The 23672-nt window shown below is 30.5% G+C and overlaps 3 protein-coding genes across 4 annotated transcripts in view; all 3 read left to right on the top strand.

Annotated features, from left to right (window-relative positions):
• The first annotated feature begins 39 nt into the window (after positions 1 to 39).
• LOC145322139 (uncharacterized) lies at positions 40 to 9637 on the top strand. Of its 2 annotated transcripts, none has more exons than XM_080163936.1 (12): positions 40 to 319; positions 436 to 744; positions 856 to 1247; positions 1429 to 1657; positions 1897 to 1958; positions 2690 to 2789; positions 3375 to 3425; positions 4894 to 4925; positions 5107 to 5621; positions 5725 to 6021; positions 8804 to 9194; positions 9412 to 9637. In XM_080163936.1, the coding sequence occupies exons 1-9, from the start codon at positions 40 to 42 to the stop codon at positions 5281 to 5283; spliced, it is 1632 nt and encodes a 543-aa protein (XP_080020062.1). In that variant the 3' UTR covers positions 5284 to 5621; positions 5725 to 6021; positions 8804 to 9194; positions 9412 to 9637. The 2 variants fall into 2 exon arrangements, with proteins under 2 accessions (XP_080020062.1, XP_080020061.1); XM_080163935.1 differs by having other exon boundaries at positions 8804 to 9233.
• Positions 9638 to 12154: 2517 nt separating this feature from the next.
• LOC145322143 (uncharacterized) lies at positions 12155 to 16541 on the top strand. The gene is made up of 9 exons (XM_080163939.1): positions 12155 to 12312; positions 12494 to 13023; positions 13140 to 13436; positions 13535 to 13815; positions 13972 to 14016; positions 14594 to 14693; positions 15345 to 15393; positions 15952 to 15985; positions 16255 to 16541. Exons 2-9 carry the CDS (start codon positions 12744 to 12746, stop codon positions 16441 to 16443), a joined length of 1275 nt encoding a protein of 424 aa, XP_080020065.1. The 5' UTR covers positions 12155 to 12312; positions 12494 to 12743; the 3' UTR covers positions 16444 to 16541.
• LOC145322136 (uncharacterized) overlaps positions 16531 to 23672 on the top strand; it is a 10676-nt gene continuing 3534 nt past the window's right edge. The window contains exons 1-15 of the mRNA XM_080163932.1: positions 16531 to 16655; positions 16807 to 16941; positions 17051 to 17199; positions 17490 to 17656; positions 17909 to 18030; positions 18429 to 18488; positions 18957 to 18992; positions 19350 to 19479; positions 19897 to 20025; positions 20348 to 20381; positions 21150 to 21222; positions 21506 to 21590; positions 22143 to 22234; positions 22614 to 22749; positions 23034 to 23095. Of these exons, the coding sequence (XP_080020058.1) occupies positions 16554 to 16655; positions 16807 to 16941; positions 17051 to 17199; positions 17490 to 17656; positions 17909 to 18030; positions 18429 to 18488; positions 18957 to 18992; positions 19350 to 19479; positions 19897 to 20025; positions 20348 to 20381; positions 21150 to 21222; positions 21506 to 21590; positions 22143 to 22234; positions 22614 to 22749; positions 23034 to 23095 (1512 nt within the window). The 5' untranslated portion in view covers positions 16531 to 16553. The remainder of the gene's footprint in view (positions 16656 to 16806; positions 16942 to 17050; positions 17200 to 17489; positions 17657 to 17908; positions 18031 to 18428; positions 18489 to 18956; positions 18993 to 19349; positions 19480 to 19896; positions 20026 to 20347; positions 20382 to 21149; positions 21223 to 21505; positions 21591 to 22142; positions 22235 to 22613; positions 22750 to 23033; positions 23096 to 23672) is intronic.

Below are 23672 nucleotides of genomic sequence, written 5' to 3'. Positions count from 1 at the left end.
GAATTTGTATTTTTTTTAAATTTGATTTTCAGAATTAAAATGGAAGAAAAGGACAATGATATGGTTGCAATCAAGAAAGAAACTTTTTCTAATAACGATATTAATATTTATATTGATGATGATTCATTAACAACTTCTCAAGAAATAGTGGGAAAAGAATTTAGTTATCATGTTGCTGAAGCTGATAAATCATTGGTCAGAGCTGTCAGCAACATCAACCAATGTCAGGTTTCTCTGTCTGTGATAGGGCAGGAAATTTCTTACACTGAGAAAATTTTGTCAATTATTTCAAATCTCAAAATTGTTAAACAAACTTTGGGTAAGTTCTTCAATTTTTCTTTATTTCTTATTATTTTTATACAGTTATTACAATTAGCTTTTACTCTTAACCAAACCTATTTGTTTAAAAAATTCCCATTAAATGTTTTATTGCAGATACAATTCATGAAGATCTTATGAAGATTCAATCCACAAAGCATAATTATGAACCACTAAATGATCTTGTTAAAAAAGAATTACCTGAAGTACTACTAAGTAATAAATTAAAGGAATCATTTGATGATGATGTTTATGATAGCACTGCGGAATCAATCATTGAATCAGAGGTTGAAATTGAACATTTTGAATTTGAGCAAGATTTTTCTTTGTGTGATATTAGTACTGAATATTTTTGCATTTTATGTGAGAAATATTTTGAAACACAGGGTGATTTAGATGTACACAAAAGACTTTGTGTGTCAAAAGGTGAGATTGTTATTATATTTGTTGTAAAATTTTCTATATGTGCAAATTAGTACCTAAACATTTTCCTAGATCATACAAAGTCATTTTATCAAATATTTTTTATATTCTAAGAATCAAATAAATGTGATGTCTGCCAAAAGAATTTTCGCACAGCAAAGATTTTAAAGAAGCACAGGGCTGTTAACCATCTAATCAAGAATTATGAAACAAATTCAGAGACCAAAAAAAGTCCAAAAAAGGGAAATGGAGCTATAAAACGTAAGAGAGCAAGAAGTACAAAGGAGCTAAATAAAGTTTTAGAATGTGCGCTGTGTCAAATTGAGTTTAATTCTATTGAAGATTATAATTTCCACATAAAAACAATGAAACATGGAAAAATGAAAATATTCTGTGAATATTGTCTAAAACAGCTGGTTTTTAAGTATTACCCAAAACATGTTTTGACTCATCATTCCGGTCTTCATGTATGTAATACATGTGATGAAAAATTTGATAATAAAAGGGTAAGTTTTTATCATTTGCGTCTTGATAGTTTTATTATCAGAAAGGGGGGGAGGGGATTTTTAGTATTTATAGATTTTTGGTTGTTAAATTTCTATACAAAAATTATTAAGACTAATAATTAGATAACTGCTGTTTTTTTGTGATCTCTGGTTCTTATCTAAAAAATACTAACATTTTTAGGACCTAACTAAACACATGACAAGCAAACATGGTGAAGATGCACATAGATGTCCTTCTTGTGTTCAAATATTCAGTAATAAGGATCAACTTCAAAGTCACATGGACAAAGACCATCCTTCTAAAACTAAATGCCAGGATTGCAATAAAGATTTTTCTACCCTAGACGGTTTAAGAACCCACATGGTTAAGATTCACTCAAAGATGTTAAGTTGCAAACACTGTGATCAAGGAATGTAAAGCATTTGATTTAAAAAATATTTTTGATTTTTAATGTACAATTTTTGCTTAAATTTTAAGAAAATGTATCTTGTATAGGTATAGTTACTCTTAAGTTACTATGATAAACAATTAACTAGATATATGTATTTATTTAAACTGCAATGGTTTGAAAAGTATTTTCAACTCAAACAAGATTGAAGTTTCTTTTCTTAATTTATCTTAAAGCTTTACATAAATTTTGTTGAAAAGAATTTGATACAAAAAAGAAATTGTACAGACACAATATCACTGTTCATAATTCAAAAGCAAAGGTAAATAAAACACATTAAGAATTTGTCCAACATTCTGAAATTGAATATGCACAAACTAGAGCAAGTGATTCTAAAATCCTTCTATTAGTCATGTCAAGCTTTAGTTTGGTGTACATACTAGGTTTCTTTGAAATTTAGTCGAATGAAAGAAATTAGCTAGTGTTACATTAAAATACTTTCCATCTCTTTTTACTAATTATAGATTATAAGATATAGGTATTTTATTTGATTATAAGTATGCTTTTAAGTGTAGTGCTATTCTTAATGCATTTATTGAATCAATATTGGTATATTTTATTCTTTTTTTTCTTATAATGCTATGATAAAAATCTTACTACTTTGTATAATAGGATTACCTATAGCCTATAGGTAATCCTATTATAATAGTAGTAAGGTTTTTTTTGTCTGAAGTAAGGAAAATATCTTGAAAATTTCTTGTGTGATGTGGTTGTACTTTACAATGGAGCTTTATAAATGACTTGTGGTGATTATGGGCCTTTTTCCTGACATCTACCTATCCTCTAGATGCTATCGGTGAATCCAAAATAGTATAATTTTAAAATGTACAATGAAAAATATTTTATTTGATTTATTTGCATAGGTAGGTAGCATTTCTAAAAATTATGTAATTTAAAATTTAGTTTTTCTGCCTTGATAATTTAAGCTTACATAATTTAACCATTTTTATGCAGAACATAGTTAAAAAATTAATTTATTTCTATGATAATTAGAAAGTTTGTCAGATCTGTGGTTACATAGTAGAATCCAACCATGCTTCATCTTTATGGAATCATCAACAATCTCACAATGAAGAAACTTACAAGTGTGAAGGAATATGATTTTAGAATTTTGTCTTCTCCAAAAATGTTACACAAATTAATTTTACAATTCTCGATCCTTATTTTAAGGTGTATAGATTTATAATGAGAATGCAAATGGGTAATTGCGTAAAATCCTCCCCTGCTAGAATGTTTTTTACAGGTTCTTGCCGACACATATAAATAGAGTAGTTAGCAGGCTCATTTCAGTTTTAGCGTTATAGGTTTTGAATTAGCTTCAGTTTTAATTTGACTTAGGGGTGTATATTATGCACAATATTTTTTTCCCCTGCTGCAAAATATTTCATTTCCCCCCCTCAGATTTTTCCTCCAAGGAGGGGGAAAAAAAGGAAAAATGTTTTCAGTTCTCTTTATTAAATTCATTTTTCCCCCTCCCAAATATTTTTCTTGTTTTTTTTTTTCCAAGGATAGGGAAAAAATATTTTCAGGACTGTTTATTTCTTCATTTCCCCCCCCCCCCTTCCTCCTACATTTTCCTACCCATGCAGATATACACCACTGTTTTAACTCATCATACCTACTATCTTTTAATTATGTCCACTTTTTGTAAAACATTTAGATTCATATTCTTTTATAGTCTGTAACAAAGGTTTCAAAATAAAAAGACAATACATACTCCATGCAAGGAACATATTTGTCAATCATTTATATAAAAAATTAACTAATTGTTGGTCGCCTGACCTGGGGGGGTTAAAACACTTTTGAAAGTGTTGAATTAGTTTGGGTTTAACTCATTAGGTATACTATCTTTAATTAATATCCCTTTTTTGTAAAACATTTAAAGTCTTATTCTTTAATAGTCTGTGAATAAGTTTTATATTAAAATTCCTATATAAAATCCATGAAAGGAACGTATTTGCCATTTATGTAGAAAATTCATTAAATGTTGGTCGCCTGACTGCTAGGATGCTATTTTGTGAGATAAGGGGTGAGGGACAATATCTCAATAAAGGGGTAAAACTTTTATAAAACACTTTTATAATTGTTTACCTTGAGGGGTTATATTAAAATGAGGGCGGGTGGTCATAAAGGGATAGTTCTACGAAGTGTATTTAAAGAGTTAAGGTACTTAGAGTAGTGAACTTTTATATGTCTTAGTAGAATATATTAGGCATTGGATAGATATGATTATGTGTTAAAGAATTTTTAACATTGACCAGACCAAACTTTTTTTTGACATTATCTAAAAAAGTCAAAGTGATTTGCCACATAAATTACATGAGAATGGTCTATTTTTTCCAAATATGTATAGCCAAAACACAAATATCAGAGAATCTTTTTCCACATTTTTCACAAGAATTATAAAAAAATTTAACAGGGGTTCCCCTTGGGACAAGTTACTTAAAAAACATAAAAAATAACGTCCGGTTCATTATAGGACAGGTTTTCTATAGGTAGATTCTTTTTAAAAAATAAAGAAAACCGTCCGGTTTACTTACAATATACACATTATCTCACGCGGAAATACCAACTAACCATACAACATATATATATATATAAAGACCATTCTCATGTAATTTATGTTGCAAATTGCTAACTTTTTTAGATATTGTCAAATAAAAAAAGTTCGGTCAGGTCAATGTTTAAATTCTTTATCACAATCATATCTATCCAGTGCCTAATATATTCTACTAAGATATATAAAAAGAGCACTACTCTAAGTACTTTATTAAATATTTTATTGGTCATTCTTTGTTGTTATGTGTATTTTGTTGTATAAAAAGTTTGAAGTTCTTTTAACTAGTAAATGCTATCTAAAGTTGTATTTATGATAAAAAGTTTTTGCCAAATATAACCTGCAACGAAGTTGAAAATAAAAATGAAAAACTCATTTTTTAAGGAAAATCCCTGGTCAAATCTTTTAATTTTAATCAATAACTTTATATTATGCACTACTACGTTATTTAAAATAGAAAAAACTTAGAGTTCACTATGTTTTTTTAAATGCACTTCGTGAAACTATCCCTTTTGAGTGTGAAATGTCAAAAATCGGATAAGGGAGTTATATTACCTAAAAGGAACAACCTAATCGGTCCAGCAATTCTAGTTTGCGTTCAATATGTAATAAAAAGAAATGACAAAAAATGTATGTAGGATACATACAGGGGAGAAACCTTATGAGTGCAAGGTAAACATTTTTTTGTTGATATTTGTTTAAGTTGTTGAAACCATCCTATGACCTATGTAAAGTTCCCCTAAAAGGCAGAACTCAATTTATTTTGTGGGTATCAAGATCTAAAGGGACAAACTAAAACACCTTATAGCTTTATGTAATATAATAAAAGTTCTATAATTTTTTCAATATTCAGGAATGTGGAGCTAAATTTCGGAAACAGAATATGCTGGCCCGCCATAGATTTGTCCATAATGGTGAAAAACCACATGTTTGTAACCTCTGTGGTAGAGGATTCAATCAAAGTAATAATCTGAAAACACACATGAAATCACATATAAGAGGGACAATACCTACACCAGCATCGGAATGAATGGTTTTCTTAATATTCAGAATTTGTATTTTTTTTAAATTTGATTTTCAGAATTAAAATGGAAGAAAAGGACAATGATATGGTTGCAATCAAGAAAGAAACTTTTTCTAATAACGATATTAATATTTATATTGATGATGATTCATTAACAACTTCTCATGAAATAGTAGAAAAAGAATTTAGTTATCATGTTGCTGAAGCTGATAAATCATTGGTCAGAGCTGTCAGCAACATCAACCAATGTCAGGTTTTTCTGTCTGTGATAGGGCAGGAAATTTCTTACACTGAGAATATTTTGTCAATTATTTCAAATCTCAAAATTGTTAAACAAACTTTGGGTAAGTTCTTAAATTTTTCTTTATTTCTTATTATTTATATACAGTTATTACAATAAGCTTTTACTATTTGTTTAAAAAATTCCCATTAAATGTTTTATTGCAGATACAATTCATGAAGATCTTATGAAGATTCAATCCACAAAGCATGAAGTTGCACTACTAAATGATCTTGTTAAAAAAGAGTTACCTGAACAACTACTAAGTAATAAATTTGAGGAATCATTTGATGATGATGTTCATGATAGCATTGAGGAATCAGAGGCTAAAATTGAAAATTTTGAAGTTGAGCAAGATTTTTCTTTGTGTGATATTAGTACTGAATATTTTTGCATTTTATGTGAGAAATATTTTGAAACACAGGGTGATTTAGATGTACACAAAAGACTTTGTGTGTCAAAAGGTGAGAGTATTATTATATTTGTTGTCAAATTTTCTATATGCAGGGTGGCCACTGTGTACTATATGTACTAAATAGTCAAATTTTTGGTTCTATATGACAAATTAGGTACTATACCTATGTACTATATGAGTTAAAATTTTGGTACTATATGAAAATTTTTAAATATTATTTTAAAAATGAATAAGTATGATAATATTGTTTGTAATATTACATTATACTTACAAAATAAAATTTGTAGAAATAGTATTTATTATACCTGTTTTTTTTTATATATTTATTATGATTATTATTTATTCTTTCTTTGACATTAAAATTCATCTACTCAGGATAAAAATTCATCCACATTCATATAAAATCATTATTGATATTGAGTACCTATTTATTTTATATTACAAAAATGCTTTTTAATTTTGTTTCTAAAATCACTGCAGCTCTGAGATATGCAATGACTCAAAATCACCTTGATCATACATATTTTTGCTTCAATGATTTTTATTATTTCTTATAAGATCTAAAACTCTTCTTGTTCTTCATATTTTTATGAGTGCTGAAGCGGTTAAATACATAGGCTAAATTTTTAACCTTTAAATTTTTAAAAGCGAAGCTTTTCTATAATTAGGGTCGGTCCGTCCGTACGTCCGTAACGGATAGCTTTTTTCGTTAATTTAGGCATGTTAGAATTGTCCTATCGATTTCAAATTTTGCATGGTGATTCCTTTAATAGTTAGGTACGATTTAGAAAGCGTAGCAACTCTATAATCATTACCAAAATGTCCGTACGTCCATTTTAAACATGTTGATTTTTTTACTTTTTAACAACAAATTTTTTGTGATCTAATCATCCGATTTATCTGATTTTTGGTATATTGATTCCTGGGACAACAAAGCATAATGTAATAAGCGAAGCAACTCTATAATCAAGTCCTAAAAATGTAAGTATGTCCATAAACATTATCCTGAATCAAGCAGTTTTTCAACAAATTAACTTACAATTTTGCTTTGACTCTTATACATATATATTATGCTTATTCAGTTCTGACACTATACAAGTGTTAATGTCCGTTTGTCCTTTCGTTTCAGTGCTTCGCTTTTATGGATGTTGTCATCCTTGTTAATTAGTGCTTTATATGTATATTGCTAGATGACCAAGTTTGGTTAAGAAAGAATGCTCTGCTGGGTTAGGGTAGGACCTTGGAGGTGTATGTATAGTAGACCGACTCAAAATGCAAAAATTTTTGGTGCATTATTTTAACCCATTTATTTTATGACAATTGACATCAAAAAAAGTGTTCTGTTAGTTTTTTTTTCAGCAATATGTCAATTTTGATTTTCATAAAAAAAACTATGGCTTTATATAACTTCCTAAATTTGCTTTGAAGAGTAGATTAAAGAATTAAAAAAAAACGATTTTTAAAGATTTTGATCATAGCAAGGGCTATCCTCAAAAGACTGACAATTTTGGACGTTTTAGCAAATTCAGGTGTTTTTGACAGTTATTTAAGGATAACTTTTTAACGGTCAATATTTTTATAAACTGTTTTTTGATTCTTAATCTTTTCAGGAAGGTAAATAAAGTCATAATTTAAAAGAAGAAGAAAAAAAATTCGGATCATGGAAAGAAAACAAAGTCATTCTAAAAATTAAATAGCATAAAACCCAGTGTTCTGGAGCCGGAGCCGGGAGCAGCAACATTTTTGGTGGAGCCGGAGCCGGATCCGGAGCCCTATTTTTCATTAAAAACTGCTCCGGCTCCGGACTAGTTAAAAATGATTTTTTAAAGTAATATTATAATTTGGCAACGGTCTTTTTCCATATAATAAACTGAAAAACTATTGTTACTTAACAAATAGACACACATCCTTCTACTTTTATATAGCTTTAATCAAATAAAAGCAAAATATTTTATATTATTTATTTTATTTTATCAAATTCAATAATGAAAAAAAATTGATATATTAATTTTAAGGTAGGAGCCGGAGCCGGAGCTGGAGCCGGAGCTGGAGCCGGAGCCGTATTTCCAAATACGTCTCCGCGGAGCCGGAGCCGGAGCCGCATCAAAATTATACGGCTCCGACACCCTGCTAAAACCATCATACGACCTCAGTGAAGCTTACCTAAAATTTTTAACCTAATTGGTTCAGTAGATAATGAGATCTTAAGCTTCAGACATAAAACCCTTACTACTTTATTTAATAAGATATATAGGTACTATTTTTTAAACTAGCGGCTACGCACCTAGAGGCCTCTAGGGGCCCTTGAGGATGGGGGAGTCGAATTTTATAACCCAATTTCTTTTTTTATATTTTAAAAGAAAAATTTTAAAAAAATATTTTTGGGGGGTGTAAAATTTTTTTTTTTGGGGGGGGTGCCCTTCTATCATTTTAGTTAAAAAAAAAATTTTTTGGGGGGGTATTTTTAATTTTTGGGGGGATGGGGGTGTCCCACCCCCCAAGAAAATAGTTATAAACCTTCCCGGAACCTATGGGAAGCTACCCTGTTAAGGAGAACCCTATCAGTTCAGCGGTTAGCGAGATCCTTCGGTACAAATACACAGACAAACAAACATACAAACATCCTGTTACTTTAGTATAAGGATATTTGGTACTATATGGTATTACTACATTTATTAGTTAAAATTTTGTGTACTATATGGTACTATGAAAATTTTTATGTACTATATATTTATAAATTTTGAGTGGTCACTCTGTATATGTGCAAATTAGTACCTAAATATTTCCTAGATCATACAAAGTCATTTTATTAAATATTTTTTAATTCTAAGAATCAAATAAATGTGATGTCTGCCAAAAGAATTTTCGCACAGCAAAGATTTTAAAGAAGCACAGGGCTGTTAACCATCTAATCAAGAATGATGAAACAAATTCAGAGACCAAAAAAAGTCCAAAAAAGGGAAATGGAGCTATAAAACGTAAGAGAGCAAGAAGTACAAAGGAGCTAAATAAAGTTTTAGAATGTGCGCTGTGTCAAATTGAGTTTAATTCTATTGAAGATTATAATTTCCACATAAAAACAATGAAACATGGAAAAATGAAAATATTCTGTGAATATTGTCTAAAACAGCTGGTTTCTAAGTATTACCCAAAACATGTTTTGACTAATCATTCCGGTCTTCATGTATGTAATACATGTGATGAAAAATTTGATAATAAAAGGTATGTAATACATGTGATGAAAAATTTGATAATAAAAGGGTAAGTTTTTATCATTTGCATCTTGATAGTTTTATTATCAGAAAGGGGGGGAGGGGATTTTTAGTATTTATAGATTTTTGGTTGTTAAATTTCTATACAAAAATTATTAAGACTAATAATTAGATAACTGCTGTTTTTTTAGTGATCTCTGGTTCTTATCTAAAAAATACATTTTTAGGACCTAACTAAACACATGACAAGCAAACATGGTGAAGATGCACATAGATGTCCTTCTTGTGTTCAAATATTCAGTAATAAGGATCAACTTCAAAGTCACATGGACAAAGACCATCCTTCTAAAACTAAATGCCAGGATTGCAATAAAGATTTTTCTACCCTAGACGGTTTAAGAACCCACATGGTTAAGATTCACTCAAAGATGTTAAGTTGCAAACACTGTGATCAAGGAATGTAAAGCATTTAATTTTAAAAATATTTTTGATTTTTAATGTACAATTTTTGCTTGAATTTTAATAAAATGTATCTTGTATAGGTATAGTTACTCTTAAGTTACTATGATAAACAATTAAATAGATATATTTATTTAAACAATATAACTGCAATGGTTTGAAAAGCATTTTCAACTCAAACAAGATTGAAGTTTCTTTTCCTTATTTCTTAATTTATCTTAAAGCTTTACACAAATTTTGTCGAAAAGAATTTGATACAAAAAAGAAATTGTACAGACACAATACCACTGTTCATAATTCAAAAGCAAAGGTAAATAAAACACATTAAGAATTTGTCCAACGTTCTAAAATTGAATATGCATTACACAAACTAGAGCAAGTGATTCTAAAATCCTTCTATCAGTCATGTCAAGCTTTAGTTGGTGTACTTACTAGGTTTCTTTTAAATGTAGTTGATGAAAGAAATTAGCTAGTGTTACATTAAAATACTTTCCATCTCTTTTTACTAATTATAGATTAAAAGATATAGGTATTTTATTTGATTATAAGTTGCTTTTAAGTGTAGTGCTATTCTTAATGCATTTATTGAATCAATATTGGTATATTTTATTCTTTTTTTTTTCTTAAAATGCTATGATAAAAATCTTACTACTTTGTATAATAGGATTATCTATAGGTAGGTAATTCTATTATAATAGTAGTAAGGTTTTTTTTTTTGTCAGAAGTAAGGAAAATATCTTGAAAATGTGATGGGGTTGTACTTTACAATGGAGCTTTATAAATGACTTTGGGTGATTATGGGCCTTTTTCCTGACATCTACCTATCCTCTAGATGCTAACGGTGAATCAAAAATAGTATAGTTTTAAAAAGTACAATGTAAAATATTTTATTTGATTTATTTGCATAGGTAGCATTTCTAAAAAGTATGTTATTTAAAACTAAGTTTTTCTGCCTTGATAATATTTAAGCTTACATAATGTAACAATTTTTATGCAGAACCTAGTTAAAAAATCTATTTATTTCTATGATAATTAGAAAGTTTGTCAGATCTGTGGTTACATAGTAGAATCCAACCATGCTTCATCTTTATGGAATCATCAACAATCTCACAATGAAGAAACTTACAAGTGTGAAGGAATATGATTTTAGAATTTTGTCTTCTCCAAAATGTTACACAAATTAATTTTACATTTCTGGATCCTTATTTTAAGGTGTATAAAGGGGGGGGGGGGCGAAAGTGACACTTTTTGAAACCAAAACTAAAAGTCAACAAAGGAACTCAACTAAAAAAAAGAGTTACAGGTCTGAGATTTTGCATGGCAGTTGCTTTATGGGGGTACAATATGGAACTGTGAAGAAACCGCCGTTTACCGCCGAATTTTTTTTTGCCTTTTCTCGGCGGTTTTCGGCGGTTGCGACGCCGTTTCTTCACAGTTCCATATTGTACCCCTATAATGCAACTGCCATGCAAAATGTCAGACCTGTAACTCTTTTTTTAGTTGAGTTCCTTTAACTTTTAGTTTTGGTTTCAAAAAGTGTCACTTTCGCCTTCCCCCCCCCCCCTTTGTAATGAGAATGCAAATGGGTAATTGCGTAAAATCCTCCCCTACTAGAATGTTTTTGACAGGTTCTTGCAGACATATAAATAGAGTAGTTAGCAGGCTCATTTCAGTGTTAGCATTATAAGTGTTGAATTAGTTTCAGTTGTAATTTAACTTAGGGGTGTATATTATGCACAAGATTTTTTTCCCCTGCTGCAAAATATTTCATTTCCCCCCCCTCAGATTTTTCCTCCAAGGAGGGGGAAAAAATGGAAAAATGTTTTAGTTCTCTTAATTATATTCATTTTTCCCCCTCCCAAATATTTTCTTGTTTTTTTTTCCAAGGATAGGGAAAAAATGTTTTCAGGACTGTGTATTTCTTCATTTCCCCCTCCCCTCCTACATTTTCCTACTCATGCAGATATACACCACTGTTTTAACTCATCATACCTACTATCTTTTAATAATGTCCACTTTTTGTAAAACATTTAAATTCATATTCTTTTATAGTCTGTAACAAAGGTTTTAAAATAAAAAGACAATACATACTCCATGCAAGGAACATATTTGTCAATCATTTATATAAAAAATTAACTAATTGTTGGTCGCCTGACCTGGGGGGGTTAAAACACTTTTGAAAGTGTTGAATTAGTTTGGGTTTAACTCATTAGGTATACAAGGTATCTTTAATTAATATCCCTTTTTTGTAAAACATTTAAAGTCTTATTCTTTAATAGTCTGTGAAAAAGTTTTAAATTAAAATTCCTATATAAAATCCATGAAAGGAACGTATTTGTCATTTATGTAGAAAATTCATTAAATGTAGGTCGCCTGACTGCTAGGACGCTATTTTGTGAGATAAGGGGTGAGGGACAATTTCTCAATAAAGGGGAAAACTTTTATAAAACACTTTTATAATTGTTTACCTTGAGGGGTTAAATTAAAATGAGGGCGGCTGGTCATAAATTTTGAGTGTGAAATGTCAAAAATTGGATAAGGGAGATTATTACCTAAAAGGAACAACCTAATCGGTCCAGCAATTCTAGTTTGCGTTCAATATGTAATAAAAGAAAATGACAAAAAATGTTTGTAGGATACATACAGGGGAGAAACCATATGAGTGCAAGGTTAACATTTTTTTGTTGATATTGGTTTAAGTTGTTTAAATCATCCCATGACCTATGTAAAGCTCCCCTAAAAGGTAGAACTCAATTTGTTTTATGTGTATCAAGATCTAAAGGGACAAACTAAAACACCTTATAGCTTTATGTAATATAATAAAAGTTCTATAATTTTTTCAATATTCAGGAATGTGGAGCTAAATTTCGGAAACAGAATATGCTGGCCCGCCATAGATTTGTCCATAGTGGTGAAAAACCACATGTTTGTAACCTATGTGGTAGAGGATTCAATCAACGTAATAATCTGAAAACACACATGAAATCACATATAAGAGGGACAATACCTACACCAGCAACTGAATGAATGGTTTTCTAATGTCCTATATTTTTAATATTCAGAATTTGTATTTTTTTTAAATTTAATTTTCAGAATTAAAATGGAAGAAAAGGACAATGATATAGTTGCAATCAAGAAAGAAACTTTTTCTAATAACGATATTAATATTTATATTGATGATGATTCATTAAGAACTTCTCAAGAAATAGTGGGAAAAGAATTTAGTTATCATGTTGCTGAAGCTGATAAATCATTGGTCAGAGCTGTCAGCAACATCAACCAATGTCAGGTTTCTCTGTCTGTGATAAGTCAGGAAATTTCTTACACTGAGAAAATTTTGTCAATTATTTCAAATCTCAAAATTGTTAAACAAACTTTGGGTAAGTTCTTCAATAATTCTTTATTTCCTATTATTTATATACAGTTATTACAATAAGCTTTTACTCTTAACCTAATCTATTTGATTATAAAATTCCCATTAAATGTTTTATTGCAGATACAATTCATGAAGATCTTATGAAGATTCAATCCACAAAGCATGAAGATGAACTACTAAATGATCTTGTTAAAAAAGAGTTACCTGAACAACTACTAAGTAATAAATTTGAGGAATCATTTGATGATGATGTTCATGATAGCATTGAGGAATCAGAGGCTAAAATTGAAGATTTTGAAGTTGAACAAGATTTTTCTTTGTGTGATATAAGTACTGAGTATTTTTGCATTTTATGTGAGAAATATTTTGAAACACAGGATGATTTAGATGCACACAAAAGAGTTTGCTTTTCAAAAGGTAAGTGTATAATATTTGTTGTCTATTTTGCAGAACATTTTCTTTTTAGTATTTCTATTACTTTAAAAGCTATTCTAAAAGATGTCTTTTACTTTAAGAATCAAATAAATGTGATGTCTGCCAAAAGAATTTTCGCACACCAAAAATTTTGAAGAAGCAAAGGGCTGTTAACCATCAAATCAAGAATAATGAAACAAATTTAAAGACCAAAAAAAGTCCAAAGATGGAAAATGAAGCCATAAAACATAATAAAGTAAAAATGTCCTGTGAATATTGTGATATACAGTTGCATAAACGGAATTACCAACAACATATCATATCAAAGCATTCTGGTCTACATGTTTGTACTATTTGTGATGAAAAATTTGATCTTAAAAAGGTAAACTACCACTCCTTCAATTTCAATATATTTTTACAAGGGGTAAGGTAAGGTTTCAGTGCTCAGTACCTAGCCATTTTGAGGGAAAAAACTTTAATAAATCTCTGTATTTTTCTATAAAAATATAAACTTCAAATTTAACAACGATACTTTTAGGACCTGAGAGGACATATGAAAAATAATCATGCTCCAAAAATAAAGGAAAATAACACATTTTTTTAAAGAGTTTTTTTTTTGCATATTTTCCATAAAGTAGTTTAGTCAAATGCGCTTAATAAGTCTAACTGTGTAATTTTGACCATTTCATATTTACATACATGAAAAACAATTTGACAAAACGTTAACACACAACTATATGGAAAATACGCGAAATAAAGTCTCCTTTATCAACTTCATCTTATTTTGCATTCAGCCACATAGTTACATTCTCGTATGTACATGAACTTCCTTCTTTGTCTGAAGTTGAATTAATTGTAATTCTAATGTGATGCTGCTACAATTTGATATCTTAAGACATTCTTTTGCCAATCCTTGATTTGATTTAAAACAAGGATGATAACATCCATAATAAGCGAAGCACTAAAACCATTGATGGACAAACGGACAGTTTTAATTGAATTATATAGTATAAGAGATGTTTGACTCTCTTAAAAAAGAAATAGAGTGAATGTGCAAAAAATCATTTAAACCACGAAACCATTTTAAATTATTTTCTTGTCTTTTGGAGAATTTATGACAGACAGACGTCAATGTGTTACATTTTGTGTATGATGATTAGAAAGTTTGTCAGATCTGTGGGTACAACACAGAATCCAACCATCCCTCAGCTCTGTGGAGTCATATGCTATCTCATAAAGAAAATCGTTTCAAGTGTGAAGGAATATAAATTTTTATTATTTGCATAAGATAGCAAACCTGTTCTTAATTTTTTCTTTCATCTGTACAGGGAGATTAGGGATAAGACAATGGACACTAAATTGATCTTCATCCCCAATGATGATTAACAAGATTATCCCTTTTGTAGATTAAAATTATTGATTGAAAAGTTTGGACACTACTACCCAATCAAAATTCAATCATAAATCTTTGGGTACCAGTGTAATTAACAGCCCAATGGCCCCTCCCTCGCTGCATCTATCAGATGAGCAGCAGTTTTATAAGAAGAACTGAATACCTAACATTAACTAATATGGCAATACTCACTCACCTCGCATTATGAAAAGCTTGTTCTGAAAGCAGGAAGTTGGATTAGTTCGCTATGATACACCCAGTCCATTAGAACGGCACATAGACACAAATCAGTTGTTTTATCATGTACGTCCTGGCAGTTATATGTTGGCAGCTGTATTTAATCTTTGGCTTTGTAAGTTTCTATTTATGTATCTACAGTTTGTGTGATCTTGATGATGGGTCATGTTACTGCCTAAGATATGGGACATCATTAATGATTAGCGTAATTTATTTTTTTGTCTATGACAGTAACATATTCATTTTTGCTAGAAAATTTTAAAATTTATATTCTTGTGCAGAGTGTGGAAAAACTCTAAAAACGAGAAGAAGCTATAACCACCATAAAAGGAAACTATTTGTCAAAAATTAAAAAAATTTCAACCTCAGCTAGTGTATGTCCTTATGTTAGGTTGTTTAGCTCTATTCTTTTAAGAAACGGTGTTTTAAAAGTACCTGCCACCGAAAATGACTATCTACCAATAATTGGGAGAAAAAATCAATGGAATATGTAGTAGGCTTTTTCTCGGTTCAGCTTTCGTTTCTTCAAAGTTCCACTTGCAATGTATTAAAGCAGTTGCCAGGTAAAATTCCATTTCTGTACCAATTTTTGTTTTGTGTTGGTTTCAAAATGTAGCACTTTCATCTCCCTAATTAATTTAGAAAGATGACTTTTCCTTTTACATGGGGCAAACCCACCATTATGCAATCCTATAATATAAAGTAGTAAAGTTTTTGTCTGAAGCTAAAGATCTCGGAAATTGGTGGTCCGAATTGATTGTACTTTTCAGAGACGCCTTAGAAATATCTTGGGATATGGTTTTGAGCTATTTTCCTTATCTCTTCTGCCCTCCTCTAAAGGATTGTGGCGAAGCAATTTTTATAATATAATGACAATGGTCTTTGTAGAATACACACAGGTGAAAAACCTTTCGTATGTCAGGTAAACTTTTTCAGTTTACTTTGAATGCATAATTAGCATTTTGTTCTTTATATTGGACTTTTTTGAGACCCTCACACTTACGAGGGAATCACTTGATATACGCTCTACCCTCTCCCTATTGTATTCTTAGTTTTCTGGCTAGATTTCAAAGCAGTTTTCATAAAAAAAAAAAAAAATTGGTTTCTATGAAATCTAAGTCGTTATTTTACAAAAATGGTACCTAGATAACATTACTATCTCTAATTAATAAATGTACCTAAATATTTTAGATATGTGGAGCCAAATTCACGATGAGAGTTGGCCTCAATCGCCACAGTCTTGTTCATACCGGAGAGAAACCACATGTTTGTAACCTGTGTGGTAAAAGATTCAGCCAAGGCTGTAATCTGAAGACACACATGAAGTCACATATGTCCAGGATGATACCAGCCATTGCAAGTCCTGTCGATGAGAAGTAATCAGCAATAAAAGATATGACCTCTTGTTCACTTATACACTTAAGAAATGATGCTAGATGTAAAATTAAACTATAATTGTTTATTTTTCTATTTTCAGACCATTTTTCAAAATGGCTGACATCCATTCAGCTGCTGCCCAACTGTTTGGCAGCAGCAACAGTCAGCGCTCTTCAAATGATGAACACCACACTAATCAGCCACTCAAATATGAGGTAGGAACCATGAAAATATTATATACACCTGATTTGAACATATTTTAATATTAATTCAGTTACAAAAATAAACCTTCTAAATATTTATCTAAACATTTATTTTGAATATTATTTTTGTGTAAAAATTGTATATATATCTGGTTTAATTTAGGCAGAAATTGATAATCATGCACCTCAGTCCAAAGATGATATCCACCAACACACTGACATTTCAACCCATTCAAAAAATGGATCTACAGCCATAAAACAACAGTTTCCATTAAAGGTTGAAATTAATGATTCCCAGGTGCTGTTTTATTACATTTTGATTTATTTTTAGGATTTTTTAGTTTCATAGCATTCTTATTACCCAATTTTAATTGTTATAACCCAACGGGCCAACATTTTACTTTCAGACTTCCAAAAGTAAAAATCTTTGCAAAGAAGTGTCAGAACTTGGAGAGAAGTCAGCTGAAGATATTATAATTGGTGAAGATAACAAAGTTAAAATTGATTTGACTGAGGAAGATTCTTGTATTGATCCTGCTCATTTCATTTTAGACAGGTTTTACAAAGTTTTATAAACTTATATAAAGAACATACCTAATTAGATGATGTTCGTTTTTATTCTGATTTTACACATTATTTTACAAATCTTGTTCTGCTATTATTTAGCTTAGAATAATTAGAAGGGGTTGGAGGAGAAGAATTGTTTAGGATTGAATTAGGCAGAGCAAGAATAAATTTTCTTTATACCTAACTTATATTTACTGAAAGATCTTTTTACTTCTCATTGTTTTTGAGGGGGAAATATTGATTTATGGACCATTATCCTATCCTTGTTTATCTTTGTAGAAATGAAGAGAAGTGTAGACTTGTGACAGAAGTTGGGAAGGTGCTAACAACAGCTGTCAGTTCTCTAGCCAAGTGTGAAGGCATCATTACTGATGCTAATCAACATTTCTGTGATAAAACTCTGGTGACTGTTATTTGCAAGCTCAAAACTATCAAGAATGATATTAGTAAGTTTTATTTTATGCCTTTTTCAAAAAAAAGGCTTCTAGTTCTCACTTCTTTCAACATTCAAAAAAATGCAATGCTTTTTCGTCATTTGTATAGCCTTTGGAACATCTAAAACGATGGTCCCCAAAAAGTTTGTCTGTCTAAATGATTTTTATATGTACATGATTTTTAAGTATGACTGTGAACCGGTTCTATTTCAGCGGATATTAATCGGTTACGGTGCCATAGTTTTGATAAATATTGTATTTAAGGTAGTATATTTGTCGACCTCTCGAAGATCGAACCCTCTGTGATAAATAGTGATAAGGATGTGAAGAATGAAAAAGAACGCCTCGTGCCCATTGATGATTATCTCATCAAAACTGAATTGCAGGTAGAGTAGCTTAATTCATGGAAGGAGTTTTTCAGGGAGAGATGGAAGATTGGCTGTATAATATTACACTAGCCCCAAAGTTTTTTGATAACGTTTTCTTATTCATTGACTCAACAACTTTGAGGACTTTAATTGCTTGAGTGTCCAAACGTTTCAACCACTAATTGTAATCTACAGAAGGAGTAATTTTATGTATCAACATTGTGGATGTACATCAATTTATCGACCATTGCATTGTCTTAACACTCTAGATCCCTGAATACTTTTTCTCTTTGCTTCTTGGTTTTATTCTTTCAATGTAATAGTATTTTTTTCTATAATGATTAAAGCTGCAATCAAATGCATACAAACTTGCTGTTAACAATACATTTTGTTACATTAATGATATTTAATTGTAGGAAGTAGTAAATGAAGACAGTTTTATGTATTCTTTCAACGATGACGAATTTTCAAACCAGGAATGAATACAAAAAAAGTTAATATTTTAGTGTTTCTTTTTAAATAGATCTTTCTTTGCTTCGTCCCTAGCATGTAGGAACTCTGTATTCGAAGCAGAAGTGATTGGTAAGAAAAATAGCCTAAAATTAAGACTTATTATAGAAATAAAACTCGTCTTAAGACCAATAAAAAGCTTCTAAGTTAAGAAGATTATGATAACTTTTTAAAGATTTAGATTAAACTATAGAATCATCCCTATTTCAAAAATTACCCATTATTTTTCAACAAACATAATCGAAAAATATTAAGTTTTGCTTTATTTAAGGCTTATAATCATAATCTTGCGGAGAGGGATTTGTAGGCGGTTTCAACATCCTTCCCTAATATTGGATTTGTGAAATGTCCGCTTTCCCCTTTTTTCACCCATTCAATGTTTAAACCCTGTAAACGCCACTGCTTTTATTCATATTTTGTATTTGTTGTCTCAGAGTGATAATGAAAGTGAAGACCCAGATTATACTCAGGAAACGAGTGAATTTGTTTTGGAACAAAAATTTAATCTTAAATTGTAGACTACTTCCTTATTTTTACTAATTTTACTTAGATATCAGACAAATCCTAACATTTGCTAAACAAATGAAGGTTTGTCATTTTTATTGAAGCCAAATAAAGAAGTTGCCCAATAAATGTAATTGCACCAACTAAAGGATAAAATTTCGTTCATCCAGTAGAAGAGGAGGGGGATGGGTTAAATGAGGTGGATGGTTATTTTAGCCAGCTGCGATCATCACTTTGTCTAAGTACAATGTACATGAAAATCTGGTGCAATATCCAAGTAATAGTAGTATATTAATTACTCTAATATAAAATTCACTAAACAGAGTGGGAAAAAAAGAAAGAAAATGAAAAGTTCGCCAGAAGATTTTAAAGATCTGTTATGTTCTGCTTGTGATGAATATTGTGCTAATCTTGATGAATATAACAAGCACAAACGGCTGTGTACTGCTACAGGTGATTTTATTTATCATTTAGATCTTTTGGACAGCTATAATATTTATAGTAGTTTGCTGTAAATTCCAATTAAGAGTATCCTAATGACTTCAAGAGGTGATTGGAAGCCTCTTCTACTATATATATATCGTTCTTTAAGCTTTAGAGATATTATCAAAAATTGCTCTAATTAAAGTTACTCTCTGTCAAAATTGGCAGCACTATCTTAAAACTGAGCTAACAGTTAAACACTTGAAAAATCATTTTTATAAATTCATAAATTCAAGTAAAACAGATTTTTTTTTTTGGGGGGGGGGGGAAGCTGGTAAGTTTCCGTCCTAAGGTGTTGGTGATAGCGAGATCCTTCAGTACAAACACACAGACAGACTCATAGCCAAGCTGTTACTTTTATATAAGCATTGTTTATCTCATTTTCAGGGAATCCTGAGAATATTTATGTGACATGTGATATATGTGAGAAATCATTTGCAAGCGCTAAGAGTTTGACCAGACACATTGTCAAGAGGCATCCTAATGTTTTCTATAAGTGCAACGTTTGTGCAGAAGGAAATAATTAAAAGAAAACGAAAAATTAAAGAAATTCTAAGTATTTGAAATTAGTTTTTTACAATTTAAAAATTTAAAAGGGAGAAGTAGCTTGTGCAATCAAATGCGATTATTAAGTTCAACTGTTATTAAATATGCGTTTAATTATACTATGCGTTTTGTCAATATTAAGAACAGAGTTAGACTTAATAATCACTTTTGAGTGGAAGCTTACTCTCAATTTTACGCAATATTGCACAAGCTGCTTTTCCCATTGTATTATGTATTCTTTCTTGTTATATTTCTTTAACTCATCTTTTAATTAATTCCTTTCTTAAAACAGAGTTCAAGAACAAATCAGAGTTAAGTGACCACAGGAAAAATAATTTTTATAACTTAAAAAACTTAGATAGTAGTTAGGTAACAAGTCATTAAAATTTAGTTTTTATAATGTGTTTTTTTCAACATGACTTTCTTAAGAATTTGATAGGTCATGGCAGGACTCAGCAGCCGCGCGTCAACCGCGACTAAGCCTCAAATTAAAACCAGTTTGAATGATTAAAAAAAAAAATTTGAAAAGAAGTATTGACTTATTTGAGTCATGTTTATACATCCAGCCTATTTTAAAGGTTGTAAAAGGTTGAATTCCCTTAGGCTTACAGTCGGCTGACGCGCGGCTGCCGAGCCCTGGCTAATGGTTGTAATCTAAACAAGCTACTTAAAAAAAATTTCCACTCTTATTATATGCAGCAAGGTTCAGGCATTTTATTATAAGAGGGGATAAATAAGGAGTTCCAAAGGTTTCATGATAGTTATCTAATTCATTTTATAAAATTTTGAGGGGGGTAAAATGCAGGTATAAGGTATAACCAACAAGAGAAATAAATATAAAATAATATTTGGGGGGCAAATGGAGAGGTCGTAAATTTTACGATGTGTTGCCCCCCAACGATAGCTGAAAAACACGTATAGGTTTCGTGATTTTTTCCTCGAATTTATTTCATTGTTGGTAAAAGCTGGGTAAAATGAGGGGTATCAAAGATTGAGGGTGTAAACACCCCTTTACTCCGTCCATTGGACGTCTATGATTAAATTTGTAATTCAAATTCAAAGAGAAGTTTAAAAATAATGGTATTATCTGACAGAGAGAGAGAGAAACATGTATCAGATAAGAAGAAATGGGTTTGTGAGTTCTGTAGCAAACCATTGACTTCAAAGGCAGAATAAATAAATGAGTTACATGCCATAAGTTATATAAATTAGTAAGGTTTTTTTTGTCTGAAGATTATGGTTTCAATAACTAATTGAGTTCTCTCTTTACAGAATGATTCACAATTATGATTCACGAACTTATGTACCTATTAAAAAGATTGTCAGAGAGAAAATCTGAGAACTAAAAATCATTAAAAAAAGAAATCCTCCAAAAATGTTTACAATAATCTTTCTAGTGCTCCATGTAAAAATGTCTTATGACTCAATTATTTATGATTTGACTTTGAAGGAATCCTACAACTATCACATCAACAAATTTCATTCTGGAAACCATGTCTGCTCAATCTGTAATCTAAATTTTGATGATTCAAAGGAAAGATTAAAAATATTTTTTTAAATTACTTTATAGATTTTTTGATATTTCATAACAAGTGCCTAAAACAAGTCGGAAATAAGTTTATTACACTAGTCCCCAACGTTTTAAAATAACGTTTTATTATTCCCTGGCTTAACATCTTGGGGGACTTTAATTGAATTTTGATTGGTTGGTTTATTAAATTGAGTGTCTAAACGTTTAAACATCTAATTGTAATCTACAGAAGGTGTAATTATGTATATATCATGATTTGAGATGTATATCAATTTATTGGCCCTTGTTTTATCGCTTTTGATCCCTGATCGGCTGTAAGTAACAGCTTTTTACAATTTTAATTTGATACCAACATCATATATAGCTTCGCATTAAAGGCAATTTTCCACAAATATTAAAATAAAAATCATGAAAATTAATACCAGTTTTCTTAGCCAGGGCCTTTGTCCCCTTGGGGCTAACAAAACGTTTTTTATATTACAATTTTCATTTTTATACCCGCGGAAAGCTGTCTATAATACGATGCGATAATTATATTTTTAATCTTTGGTGCAGGGTCTAAAGGAACATATGATGGCTGATCACAATACCGGCAAATATAATTGTACAACCTGTTCAAAAGCATTTGATACTATACCAAATTTACAGGTAAAGCTAGATTTAACAAAGACAATTATGTCCAACTGTAGCGCAGTTATAACAAGCAAAAAGCTGTTGTAGTAATTAGCTAGACATCGGTTGTTTTTTTACACACACAGATACATGATATAAAAGGATAACTTACAAATAAATTATATATGAATTTTACACATATTAAGAAATACTGGAGTTGAGCACAGAAATAAAATGAAATTAAGGGGGTTTTATACACATTTGTTTGTTTCTAACTTTAGGCTAGGTTAGATGAGATTATATTGGGTACTGCATGGGTACCCATGCAGGGTTCGGGCACTGCTGGGGAAAGGGGGTTTTATTGCTTGATAGCCACTTTGAGGGATCAAGCACCAGGTAATTATTTATCATTTAGAAACACATGGCGGAGCACGGGGTGTGGAATTGCTCGCACTGTAACAAGGAGTTTATGAATGAGAAGGCCCTGAAGGGACACATCAAGAACCAACACTCACAGAGATACAAGTGCAAGGACAAAGACTGCCAAGAAGGAACAAATAAATATTGTATCAATGTATATTAAGATTACAAGTGGGATGTGAAACTTGAATAAAAATTGCCTTCCATTGGCAATTAAAGTTTTCGGAAGCCTGGGTGGGGGGGTTGGGTGGTTACAAGTTTTATTTGTAAGTAGAATAAGATTACTTAATCTGTTCATCTTAATTACTCAATCTTATTAAAATAAAGTCATCTGGGGGCTCTTTATTGTAAGGGACAGAAATAAAGAAAAAATACAATCTGTTAAACATACACAATATTATTTTGCCATTTCTAGCTTTTGACAGTAAATGGGATATGAAGCGGCATTATTCAGCTACCCATGCCCCACCAAAAAAGGAAATTATCAGCAATGCAAATACAAAATATATATTCAATCAATAGATTTATTACTCTAGATAGTTAACAAGACACTGACACACTAATCTGTCCGACTAACTGCCTTTTAATAGCAAAATTTGTACACCAATAATGTTGTTGGGATGTTTCTACACTTTATTCCTATTGCTTATAAGGAATTTATCAAGTAATTCTATTGGTATTTATTTTGTGTAATCATAATTTAAAAGTAGTGGAATGGTTACTTTTTAATCCTTCATAAATCAACATGAAATTCTTATGGGTAAATCTCGGAAAAAAATAAGTTTTCTGTATTGTTTTTAAATTCATTACAATTTGCCAGAGAGAGAGAGAGAGGGAACAATGGGCTGCTAATTATACTAGTCTCCTAAGTGTTATGATAACGTTTTTTTATTCGTTAACTTTGGGACTTTAGTGAATTTTATTTGGTTGATTAATTAAGTTGAGTGTTTCCACAGAAATCTAAACGAAAAGGATAATTTTATGTAACTTTATTGGGCCTTTGTCTTATCCTTTTAGATCCCTGACAATTTGCTGATGGTTAATAAAACTGTAG

The sequence above is a fragment of the Acartia tonsa genome, chromosome 6, assembly GCF_053477335.1.
Source record: "Acartia tonsa isolate MP-2025a chromosome 6, ASM5347733v1, whole genome shotgun sequence".
Lineage (NCBI taxonomy): Eukaryota > Metazoa > Arthropoda > Copepoda > Calanoida > Acartiidae > Acartia > Acartia tonsa.
Note: the sequence above shows the minus strand (reverse complement) of the source record. Positions and strands in the feature narration are given on the sequence as shown.

Coding starts and splice junctions, on each gene's coding strand:
- LOC145322143 (XM_080163939.1), top strand. CDS start 12,744: ATGGAAGAAAAGGACAATGATATAGTTGCAATCAAGAAAGAAACTTTT. Junction 13,437..13,534: donor AAGAGTTTGCTTTTCAAAAG/GTAAGTGTATAA, acceptor TTTTACTTTAAG/AATCAAATAAATGTGATGTC. Junction 15,394..15,951: donor AGCTATAACCACCATAAAAG/GAAACTATTTGT, acceptor TGGTCTTTGTAG/AATACACACAGGTGAAAAAC.
- LOC145322139 (XM_080163936.1), top strand. CDS start 40: ATGGAAGAAAAGGACAATGATATGGTTGCAATCAAGAAAGAAACTTTT. Junction 320..435: donor AATTGTTAAACAAACTTTGG/GTAAGTTCTTCA, acceptor GTTTTATTGCAG/ATACAATTCATGAAGATCTT. Junction 745..855: donor AAGACTTTGTGTGTCAAAAG/GTGAGATTGTTA, acceptor TTATATTCTAAG/AATCAAATAAATGTGATGTC.